Below are 11,212 nucleotides of genomic sequence, written 5' to 3'. Positions count from 1 at the left end.
GACCGGCTGCATTATATATGATATATTTTGTCGTTTTTATAAAACACCTTTATGAAACAGTGTGAATACACTGCAAAAGCACACATCATTTCACTTTGCTGCAGCATGCAAAGAACTCTCACTTCACCAAGAGGCAGTGCGCGGCCTACCAGAAGAAAAGCCTATAGGAACACATTTATTGGTGTATAAAACAAAAAAGAACAACCCTTCACATCGAGAAACCATCCTATAAATTTGTCATGCATTAGGTCCATGCAGAAGTTTCACAAAGACAACATGATCCATCGTCCAATCTGTCCATTAATACTGTGTTGCTAAATAGAAATTCATGAGTGGAGAAAAACTGGGTGGTTTTAATCAAAGCTTAGTCATGGTTGTGTGTCTTGAAGAGGAACACACACACACACACACAGTGGGTGAATAAACTTGACAAAACAAGACTCTTCAAGGATTAACAACCACGGTGGCTTTTTTAGAGGGGAAATCAATCATCAGAGAACAAAGCTAAAAACCTGTGGTTTGATTCAATCCACGGTCAATGGAAGCAAAAGCCAATTGATTTTGATTGTCTACAGAGGCAAACACTGGTGTTTCTCATGGCAGGTGAGAGGACGGTACGGTTTGAGTGTGGATGACTGAGGGTGTTTGTGCATCTTCTAGGTTTTTCTAGATCAGACCGGTCTTGAGGTCAGAGCTGTGGCGCGAGGATCGGCCGAGCAGCAGGTCCTTCTCGTGGATCAAGCTGTCCAGCAGGTCCTCTTGTCTGTAGTTGTGGTAGACCTTCAGGAAGGCCATCACCGCGATCCCGAGCCAGGTGAGCCAGGCAGCCCACAGGCCAAACTGAAAGATGAAGGAAATCACTGTAAAAAATATGACTGAGATTCTGGATTTTTTTTTTCTGGATGATACCATCAAAAATAAGAAGTATACCTGAGCTATAGCAAACTGGTCATAGAAAGCAGAGTTGTCCAGGCCGAGCTCTAGGTCAGTGTCCTGCAGGTCCTCGCAGCTATACGACACAGAAATGAAACAGCAACATCATGAGAACCGCAATGAACTGTTTGCTGAAACTCTCACTTTAGAGGTGATGTGTTGCCCTCTCACCTGCTGGGCAAGGTCCCACCCTCAGTTACGGCATCGCACCACAGGTTAAAACCCACGCTGACGATGGTGCTGGACAGGAAGACTGTGAACACCACCAGTGAGCTGATGAGCAGGTTGAGGAAGGCGTTGAAGATGGAACTGCATGGAAAGAGGGAAAAAAAACTGTCATCTCTGCTTTTCATTGAACTATTTACATGTAGGCCTCTAAGACAGAATCACAGTCAGGATCATTAAATGTAAGGCCTATAAAACAGGATCACAGTCAGGATCATTCACATCTCTATGATGAAAGATGCCTCTGAGTCACACATGATAATACTGACACAGGATGGGACTGATGATGACACAAGATACCACAGATTTTTCAAAGGCAACACAAGTGTGTTCCCTCCATCTTTATAATGGAGAACGACAATGACTGGTCGTTTTTTTCAGGGGCTCTCCTCTGCTTTGTTTATCTGATTTCAAAGCCTCTAACACACGCGATATGATTTATAATTCTGTCAGAATAGCGCGTAGACAAGGGCGTGGGTGATGGACAGAAAAACACCTTCACACTGAGCCGTTACACCGGACTGATCTGATCTGTCCTGCGGAGCTTTTGATAGAGCTGATGCTGCTGCTGAATTGTGTTGAACGAGCACAAGTGAAGTGTCACTCACTCATCGTGTCCTTTGCAGAGGAAGAACAGCAGCCTCCATGCCTGCACTGCGGACAGAATGAGAGACGCTATCCCGACAAAAGTGATGAAGCTGCAGGAGGACTCGGGTCCCCACTCCTCCACGATGAAGCGCTGCTTCGACACAGTGATGTTCTCGTTCTGCCACATCCCCCGCGTGAAGAGCAGACATTTCCCCCCGAAATCCTCCGTGTTCTCGGACAGAGGCACCACGGCGATGAAACCGAATACAAAAGCTAAAAAATAAAGGATGCACTGGGCGAAAATTAAATTATCGAGGGCCATTTTTCTGTCTCCCTATCCTCTCTCTCTCTCTCTCTCTCTCTCTGCGCTCTGCGTCCTGGAGAGACTGCGGCTGCGCAGTGGAGGCAGAGAGGCGCGGAGGAGCAGCATCCGACCGACGATGCTGCAAATTAATGAGCAGGCTGAGGCCTTCAGGGCTCTCCATCTTATCTCCATCCAGGCTGTGGAGATGCCCCTCTGCACTGGTGCTCCACTGCTCCCATCCACACAACAGCTGTATAAGTATTTATCTGTTAATTGTGACATTTAACTCATTAACATGTGGTTTCTCCTTCTTACTGCTCAGTGTTTGACACCTGTATAAGCTTATTCCTGCTTTTCATTGAAGCTCCACCAAGAAGACATTGAAAATCATCATCTTGACTGCAAGCGTTTATGATTGCACTGATGTGACAATTTTCTAGTTGTCTTCTGATTCATTTTACAGATTTCCCTAAAACAACAAAACATATTCAATGTATTTAAATTTTAAAATTATGAGTTTGCAGCTGCAGGAGTTCAGTTCTGACAGCAGTAGATCAAAACATGCACTCTGTTGATTCAGTGATCATGCTCTTACTCACACACATATTTTGAACACACATAGGTGCAGCAGTCACAAATTAGAGTAATGGTTTGTTTACACGTGGTGACAGTCCTTAAGGAAGGGCAGGTAGCTGTCACTGCCATCTGACACGCTTCACTGAGCCCATCTGGTGAGCTGGCCAAGGTGTCCCTCCTTCCTCTCCCTCGGCCACCCAACCTCTGTGCTGCTCACAGTGCCCTCCAGTGGGCGAGACACCTGCATCTGCCACCAGCGTCTGAGGCGCTCTTGTCTCCCAATTGAAGCGTGTTCATTCCCTTGATGTCCAACCTGCAGATACAGGCTGTCGTAGAATGTGGGAATGAAAATGATATTCTCAAAAAAAATTATGAGAAAATGCAAAATCCTCATTTTGAATCATGAATGAATACAAAGGTGAAACAGCAGTGTACAGCTTCTTTGTAATGTTCATACTGAGTCAGTTCACCCTGGGAGATATTAATAATCCTACTATAAAGACAGTTATTTATATATGAATTCTTTCCACCATGTACAGCTATTTGTATCCATCATACAAACTGCAGTATTTTGCATCCTTTCCCTGGCACATGATTTATGTGTCATTTTGCTGCACCGCAGCTCTCTGATTTCCATGATGTTATCAGCACTCAGATTAGCTTGAGTTATTGTGTTTGTGTGAGTGTGTGTGTGGTCCTGCCCTGAAAGTTGATTTCATTCCAACGTTCAGAGCTGGTTTGCTTTTTAGCGTCATTAGGTATCATTACTTATGTCCCAAGCTCCTTGGGTATTTCTTCTTTTACTGTGGCAGATCTTGGGTATGATAAATTGTCCATGTTACTATTTCCTATAATAAATCACTTTGTCATTTCTGTTATGATGCATTATTGTTGGGGTATTGTATATACTGTTTTTGTGACACTGAAATAGCTTTTATTTTATTTTTTTCTAATAGAAAAATCAAAGACCAGAACAGCAAAAAGTCTAGAAAATGGCCAGACCTGAGACACCATGTGGTATTAGAGGGGCTGCCGCACCTGCAAGGTCACAGAGAAAGGCCTAACAACTCCATAAGGCATTCCCCTTTACACAAACAGGAGATTACACGCACATCCACACACAGCGAGAACTCCAAACCCCACTTTTAAATAATACAGCATGTGTGGGCTCGTGAACTGGCCACCCAGGGGAGACCCAGAGCAGAAGTGTGTCAAGCTGAAATATGTGTTAAGTTATTCACCCCATGAACAAGCCACAGTGGGAGAGAGAGAGGAGGAGAGAGGGGGGAGGGCTGGAGGGATTGAGGGAGGGAGGAGGATGCTAACCCAAATGCAGTCCCTGAGCACTGAGCAAATATGGGCAGCGATGGGCTGCAGAAAGCATTGGGAGGTCATCTAATTTTCATGAGATGCAATGGCAGCAAAGCAAACATCCTTTTTCAAGAGCAGGGAACCAGTCAAGAATGTAGTGCAGAATCATTTCAAGGACACTGTCTGTGCATTTTAAATATTGTGCATTTATGCTTCAAATGGAATATATCCATGGGTTGTATTTTTATAATAACCATAACATTGTAAAATCACATAATGTAAACCAGAATTATCTGTTTTACTGCTCTTTTAATTAACAACACACTCAATAATTTAGGTTTCATCAATAATTCCTGAGAAATTTATTATTGAATGAGTGTTTCTGACATGTGGTGATACAGTGGACAGGAAAGGGTGTGGCAGCGCAATATCGTCGGCTGCTGTCAGAACAATCTGACCAGGTGATGGATGAAGAAGAATAGATGAACGGCATCAAGGTGAAAAATCTTCATGGGGATCATCAAGCCTGTAATATGATCAGTTAGTTATTCTAGTTAGTCCATTAATCAAATCCAGATTCAGAATTAAAGCAGTATTGATATCCCTGGTAGGAAAGTATATCTCTTATTCATTATGTGCTTCTCCTTTGTGCCTTCAGCATATCATGCTCTCTTCACTCGTTTTCCCTTCCTCGACCGTGCTCCTCCACTTCTTATGGCACCTTGTGCCTTCCCCGCACTGCTCCAACCTGTGGGCTCCTCTTTGTCTGCCTGTGACACAATACAACAGCAAAAACAGACACAATTACAGCCTCGTTGCCTGGGCAGTGATGTGGAGGTCCTGATGAAATATCCTGTACTCATTAATCTTTCCCCAGGGGGTGCAGGAGACTGGGAGCACTGGGCCAGCCACTTATTAAATGCTCCTAATAGAGGCCATTCATCTCCGCTTGAATCTTCACTGTTTCAACATGCAACATGACCCAACACTCCCCATCTCTCTGTGCAAATATTGGTATTTTTTATGAAGACAGCAAAAGTCGATGATATTTCATTTTGCGGTATCTTTTTAAGTGGGCATGATCTCTTTGTGAGCTTCTACGCATTGATTGATGACTTTGTTTTCACCACAGTGCCAATATCTCATCTATAACTGTGCCACAATAATCATCATAAACAGTCATGCATGAGGTCATTTGGGACGAGATCAAAATTTATAGTTTGCGCTAATAACTATGTTTAATATCCTGATTTTATTAGTATTCTGGAGCTAAATAGATGATCGTTTGATCAGCCATTAAAGGTTTGTCTTAAACTCGTTTTCACACATTACCTAATAATATCTCTCTATCTGCCAATTAAGCAAATCCTTTCTAGTATCATTCCTGGCCTGGATGAACAATTAGATAACACTAATAGCTCTTCTTACAAAACAACTCCCTGGAAACACACACACTCACACTGAGTCTGCAAGATAATTAATGTAATACCATCAAGACGAGCATTCACTGTACAACCTAAATAGATCAGCCACGATAGACACACACTTGTTTGTACAGTATATGCTACTAAAATCCAATGTATAATCATCATAAATTAGCATGGCCTAATTATGTTTCACCTGCCAAGCTCCATATGCTCCCCAATTCTGAACAAAATAATTAGGTGGCTGCATCCCAATTAAACAATTATCCAATGAAATCTCAGTAAAACAATTACCTGGTCATATCCTGGCAGTGACTACAATGCTTAGCAGTGTGATGTTCAGGTCAATGAGCACAAAAGCAGTAAATTATGCAGCATAAAAACATGAATACATCAGAATCAAATATTGTGTGTTTTTTTTTTTTTTTTTGGACAAATAAATCTTGGCAACATTCAGTGGGATTTCACACACATTCGCCTCTTCCCTTCAGTGTACAATACAAATGATTCATATCCCCTGAAACACTGCTTTCATATTTGGAAAATGACATCATTGTAGGCGGAGATCTTAAAAGCGGTGATGTTTATGCTGGAGGACAGGAGAAAGAGGGATGAAGGGTAGTAAAGAGGGCACCTGCTGGGTTGCGATGAAGCCCAATCCTTAGGGACCAGAAATGAGATCATCCAAATCAGGGATGTTGTCAAGCGCCTTAACTGGAACAATAGTGTCCCCTACTGCCCAGTCTGGGTTTTATCTTTCTGATGATGAATATACCACAGCTTCAGTTTATCATGAGAGGGAAGTACCTGTTTGCCTCCTCTGTTGTCTCCTCTTTGCTTCGCAGTGAAGTCCATAAAGCTGAGCAGGCTGTAGGAATATGGCTGACTTAAGACAAGAGAAGGCTTCTTATGATCTGTGAACAAACAGAAAACAAAAACATAGTCAGTACTGTTTTCTAATGTCTTTTCAAGAACTGTAATGATCCATAACGAAATACATAACAGAAAATGGTTCTATGAACAGCGCAAGTCTGATACTATTCTTTTAATTTTATGCAACATTGCTTCACTCTCACACTCCTTTAACCTTTGTCCTAGCAACAAGGTTGGGGCATCAGTGTGGGGCAATAGGCCGTAGATCCCAAAGGCCCAGCGGTGATCAACACCACCTGGCAGATGGAGGGAGGTCTGATTTGCAGTGGCAGACACTTCACCTCCCGTAGAAAGAGAGGGAGGGAGGGAGGGAGGGAGGGAGGGAGGGAGGGAGGGAGGGAGGGAGGGAGAGAGGGATGGGGGGAGGACGGGAGAGGGTGTTGTTTAATGGATGAGTGACTGCTGCAGCAAGGTTAAGGGAAGCAATCTCTGACACTTCACTTCCTCACAAGTCCCCCTCTCCTAACAGCCAGGACCCCCCGCCTTTTGTACATGTACATGCATCCTGCACCCTGCAGTGGACAGCAGCATTTCTGACATAGAATTATGCCTAGGCACACACACACACACACACACACACACACATATTATTCATGCATAGACTATTGCTGCTAATGACATAAATGGGTTTTTCAATTAGCATATTGCTAATGACTATTTGTAATGTTTAGAAAAATGTAAATATCAAAAAGGTGACTAGTGGCACATGTTTCTCTATATCAGATGATCACTATGCACCATGTGGTTGCACAGGCTTGTTTATGTTTTTTTTTTGTATATTATTGTTTATTTCCACATATTTCTTTTTAAAAATCACCTGATGTAAAAGCTGTTCCTGGATCGGTTGCAGGTAAGAGGCCACTGGAGGCTCCACAGGTCTCGGTGTCCTGTCTCCACCAGCTGCCCACCTCAGGCCTGGCTGAGGGTCTCTGGACAGAGGGATCATCCACCTTTGACTGGGCTTGGTGGGGACTCTCACTGGGGGTGTCAGAGGCAGCAGAGCTGGTCTGGATGTTGCATGTTGGCCTCGGGGTCAGAGAGCTAACAGGGATCTGAAGCCGTGTGGGGCAAATCAAGCTGCACACAGGGTGGAGGGGGGCGTTGCCCTCTTCACCTGTCCTTGCTAAGACCCTGGAGCTGCTGGCGGCCGGCGCCTCTGACAGAAGGCTGTGGTGGGGGTCGGTCAGCACAGGACAGGAGAGGCCTTGATTGAAGCATCCCTGTGCTTCCTCTTGCTTGTGATGCTCAAATGCTTTCTGAGAACATACAGTGTAAAATGTTAAATATGATTTGGAAAATAGGTGCCATATAAATTATAATCAACCTCAGGTCTTTACCAATAGGGAGATGGTGCCTCCCTGATGAGGTCCCTCTTCCAGTAAACTATCAGTCCTGGCTGCCTCACTAAAACTTAGAGTCTGAGGAGGGATGTTGTCAGACTGGGCCTCCCGTGACAACACAGCGCTCCACAGCTCAGTCACATCTGAGAGACTGTGAACAGTTTCCTTCCTCTGTTCTCCTTTGCCTGCAGATTAGAGTTGATTCAGTGACATTAAAGTATGTAAACCATCCATTCGACCACTACTACTGTATCACATTTGTTCGAGCTAAATGTAGCCACATACCAAGGTCAGGTGAGAACACATCAACCTGGGGCTCACAGAGAGAAGGCACTGATTGGCTGATCTCATTAAAGCGAAGGGGGTGATTCGTTCTGAAACTATAAGAAACAAAGATCACTCAGTTTTCACTTTGCCAGCATAAAATGTGCCATCTGTGTGAAGTGAAATGACCTCTGACCTCTTGTTTAAAGGAAGGGTTTCATTCATTGATGTTCCTGAAACCACATCAACACTGAGGAAGTCCTTGCTTAGGAAAACATCTTCTCCCCCTGGAAGAAGAGTTGAAGTTTGTCTTCATCTTTTCATTCTTTATGTGAAAGGTGTGCACATAAAATCCAGCGCAAATCTCACCTTCTGCAGAAAGAAGCAACTCCACCACAACGTCAGTGTTGTAGTTGCAGAGGGAGCGGGGGTCTGTGGCGCCATCTGGTGTCACTACCAACTCACGACAATCTGGTAGGAGACCAACTGATGAAGGGGGTCTGCTCTCGTCTTCTTCGTCCCTGCTTTGTTTCTCACCATCGGTGAGGAAAGAGGAGATCCTCTGCAGAGTCAAGGTGCTTTCATACACGTAGGGACGACTCCGTCCCAACAGAAACAAGGAGGAAGCGGAGGTGAAGGTGGAGGCGGGCTCAGAGCTCTGATCCTCTGAGGAGGATCCATGAGTCTCACTTTGCTGCTGAGACAAGAAAAAAACAATACAGGACATGAATTCAAATAGACGTTGTGATGATTAATTATTTTTTCACAGGATGAATGAAAATCTGTACATCATGTATAGACTGTTCCTCCTCTGGCTCATCTGTATGTGCAGTTTGCTCTGCTTGCTCCTCCATCACGTCCATTGGGGAGGGGCTGGGTGCGAGATGAAGCAGAGCCTGGGTTGTCAGAGACATCTTTCTGCAGTTCGATTTTCTCTCCACATGCTCGGGCCACACCACCTCACTGGAATATAACAGAACATAAGGAAATGATCTCAGTTCTCTGGGGTACTGAACATATTTCCACATTTAATCACCCTCTTTTATTAACGCGTCATTTACAACCTCAGTACCTCAATTTGGGAGGAGAGGGATCTCTCACTTCCATCACAGCCTTTCCGACTAGTCTGACAAGTTCCTCTGGAGACACTGTGTTCATTCTTTGAGCCTCATACAGTTTGGCAGACAGTGGACAGGGAGGCCTTCCCAAAGAACAGTCTGTTGAAACAAAACCCATACTTAAATATAATGCATTTTCATTCTGTCCTGATGCTGTTCAATATTCTTTGTCTCACCTTTTTTCATCAATGGTAACTCTGTTGTCTTAATCCTGTTTCCATTGTCTTCACCCTGATATGAGTCATGATGAATATATTTCACATAAGTGTCAGTTCCAGAGCTCTATATCTTTGGTTTATACATTTTATTGTATTAGATGAGATTCACCCACGTTATATCCTGGAGGAATGAACTTTAAAGCCTTTGTACACAGACCCAGTCCACTGCAAGCCTGCAAGAAGTAGGCGACCATGTCCTCACTTTCTGTGTGGCCTCTCTTCAGCACAGCCCAGGCCTCAGAAACACAACTGGAGAGATCATATACATCACACGTTAAGATAATAAGACAACTATAATCAGTGATGTGAGAGGGCTATAGGTGAAGCACAACATACTTGTTTTGAAGCAGCACATCTGCACAGAGTTTGGCATCATCAGTGCTCTCTACAGCCGGTCTGGTCCAGTGGAGGTACCTTAATGCCAAACGAGGCTGTTTCCTTGTCAGGAGACAATGGATGATGCACCAGTGCTGCCAGGGGAGCCAGGGGACAGCAGCCCTGGGGCTCAGCAACAGCTCCATGGAGGCCTAGGTAGGGTGTAACAAAATGTTGTCATTATTTACATTACTAACATTAATTCTATGAGATTATTTGTCCCTTCAGTTTAAAATCTAATCGAAGATAAATGTTATTTATGTGGGTTAAAACTCCTATCCTAGTGGTTTAAATCATCAAAAACACAAATTATTGTGTAATTGTTGTTGTGTTTCCATCCAATAAGGCATTTCTTCTGCTGAAATACAGATCGGTTGTAGATTGTAGTTGTTATTACATTAATCATATGCACTACTCAAGAGACCCATTAGTGTCCCTTGCAAATCCAACCATTTGAACAAGGACCTAATCAACTGAATGATTAACTGGTTAACTGTTCGTTACAATAGCTTGATCAAAATCAGAATCGGGAACTCAGCTGATCAAGCTGGGTGTCATAGTTACATACCCTGACATTTCCGTGATCAAGCATCCAGAAGGCCTTGATTTGTTGGGAAAACCTGGAAGGTATTGTAAAAGCGTGGCAGAAAGACTGGAGGAGGTTGTTTTTACACTGCAGGCAATTTGCTATGTCCAGGATAAAGTACATGAGCTGCAATACATGGGTTAAAGAAATGTACAACCCAAAATGTAAGGTCTATCTTGGACAGACAAGAACAGAGCAGAAAGTAGCACAAAGTGACATACAGTATCATATGATGTCTACAATAAGATTTCTTGACACTGTATTGAAATGGATACAACTGCCTGGACTGACATGTTGTCAATACGAGGCACCAGCACGAGCTTCAGCAGGGCCAGCAGATTGGGAGGAGGGTAGCACTGGTCTGAGCCGTCCTCAGAGGTCCAAATGCAGCCGTGCTGCTTGTCCAGCTGGGTCACCATACCCTGTATGAAAGAGCTCCATCTCTCTGCTCCTACGTCCTGCCCTCTGAATGAAAAGAAAAGCAGGAAGTAAATAAAGAGAGATGTTTCAGCAGGAGAGAGATAAGTACGCTTTTAATCCCCCAGCATCAAGTCAAATAATCTAAATTACCCAAATGCCGTGAGATAAGCTTTCTGATGGCTGTGCTCCATTTCCCTCCACATCTGGGAGATCCGCTTCATCTCTTGGGCCTCTGACAGCGACAGTAGAGAACACAAACAACATGTAAAAGTGTGATAACATTTCATTACGCCTATATTATGGTGTGTGTTGAAGTCTGTACCAGGGTATTTGGGCAGAAGCCCCATGATGCCCCACCACTGAACCAACCGCCCCAGCCAGATGTGTTGCTTTAGAGCCCTGTGCTCTCGGTTCCAGCAGGAACGTCTGACGTCCGAGGAGCCCACAGTGTCCCTGCACACCGCACACGGGTACCCCACACCTGCAAATGAAAGACACAGGACCTGAAGCTCCAGTGAGGGTTTACACAAAAGTAATTAATTAATCAATTAATTAATTAATGATCAGGATTAGTGTGTACCATGCCAGAGGTGGGCT

The 11,212-nt window shown here is 44.0% G+C and overlaps 1 protein-coding gene across 1 annotated transcript; it reads right to left on the bottom strand.

Annotated features, from left to right (window-relative positions):
* Nucleotides 1-666: 666 nt before the first annotated feature.
* Nucleotides 667-2,176, bottom strand: tmem179ab (transmembrane protein 179a-B; the record flags this gene model as incomplete). Its single annotated transcript, XM_083997544.1, has 4 exons — nucleotides 1,767-2,176; nucleotides 1,105-1,242; nucleotides 931-1,009; nucleotides 667-840 (listed from the first exon to the last, which is right to left on the bottom strand). The coding sequence occupies exons 1-4, from the start codon at nucleotides 2,066-2,068 to the stop codon at nucleotides 667-669; spliced, it is 693 nt and encodes a 230-aa protein (XP_083853670.1). The 5' UTR covers nucleotides 2,069-2,176.
* Between the last annotated feature and the right edge of the window lie 9,036 nt (nucleotides 2,177-11,212).

Source organism: Trachurus trachurus, assembly GCF_905171665.1.
Source record: "Trachurus trachurus genome assembly, chromosome: 22".
In the NCBI taxonomy this organism is placed as follows: Eukaryota; Metazoa; Chordata; class Actinopteri; order Carangiformes; family Carangidae; genus Trachurus; species Trachurus trachurus.
This window is presented reverse-complemented; position numbering and strand designations above follow the sequence as displayed.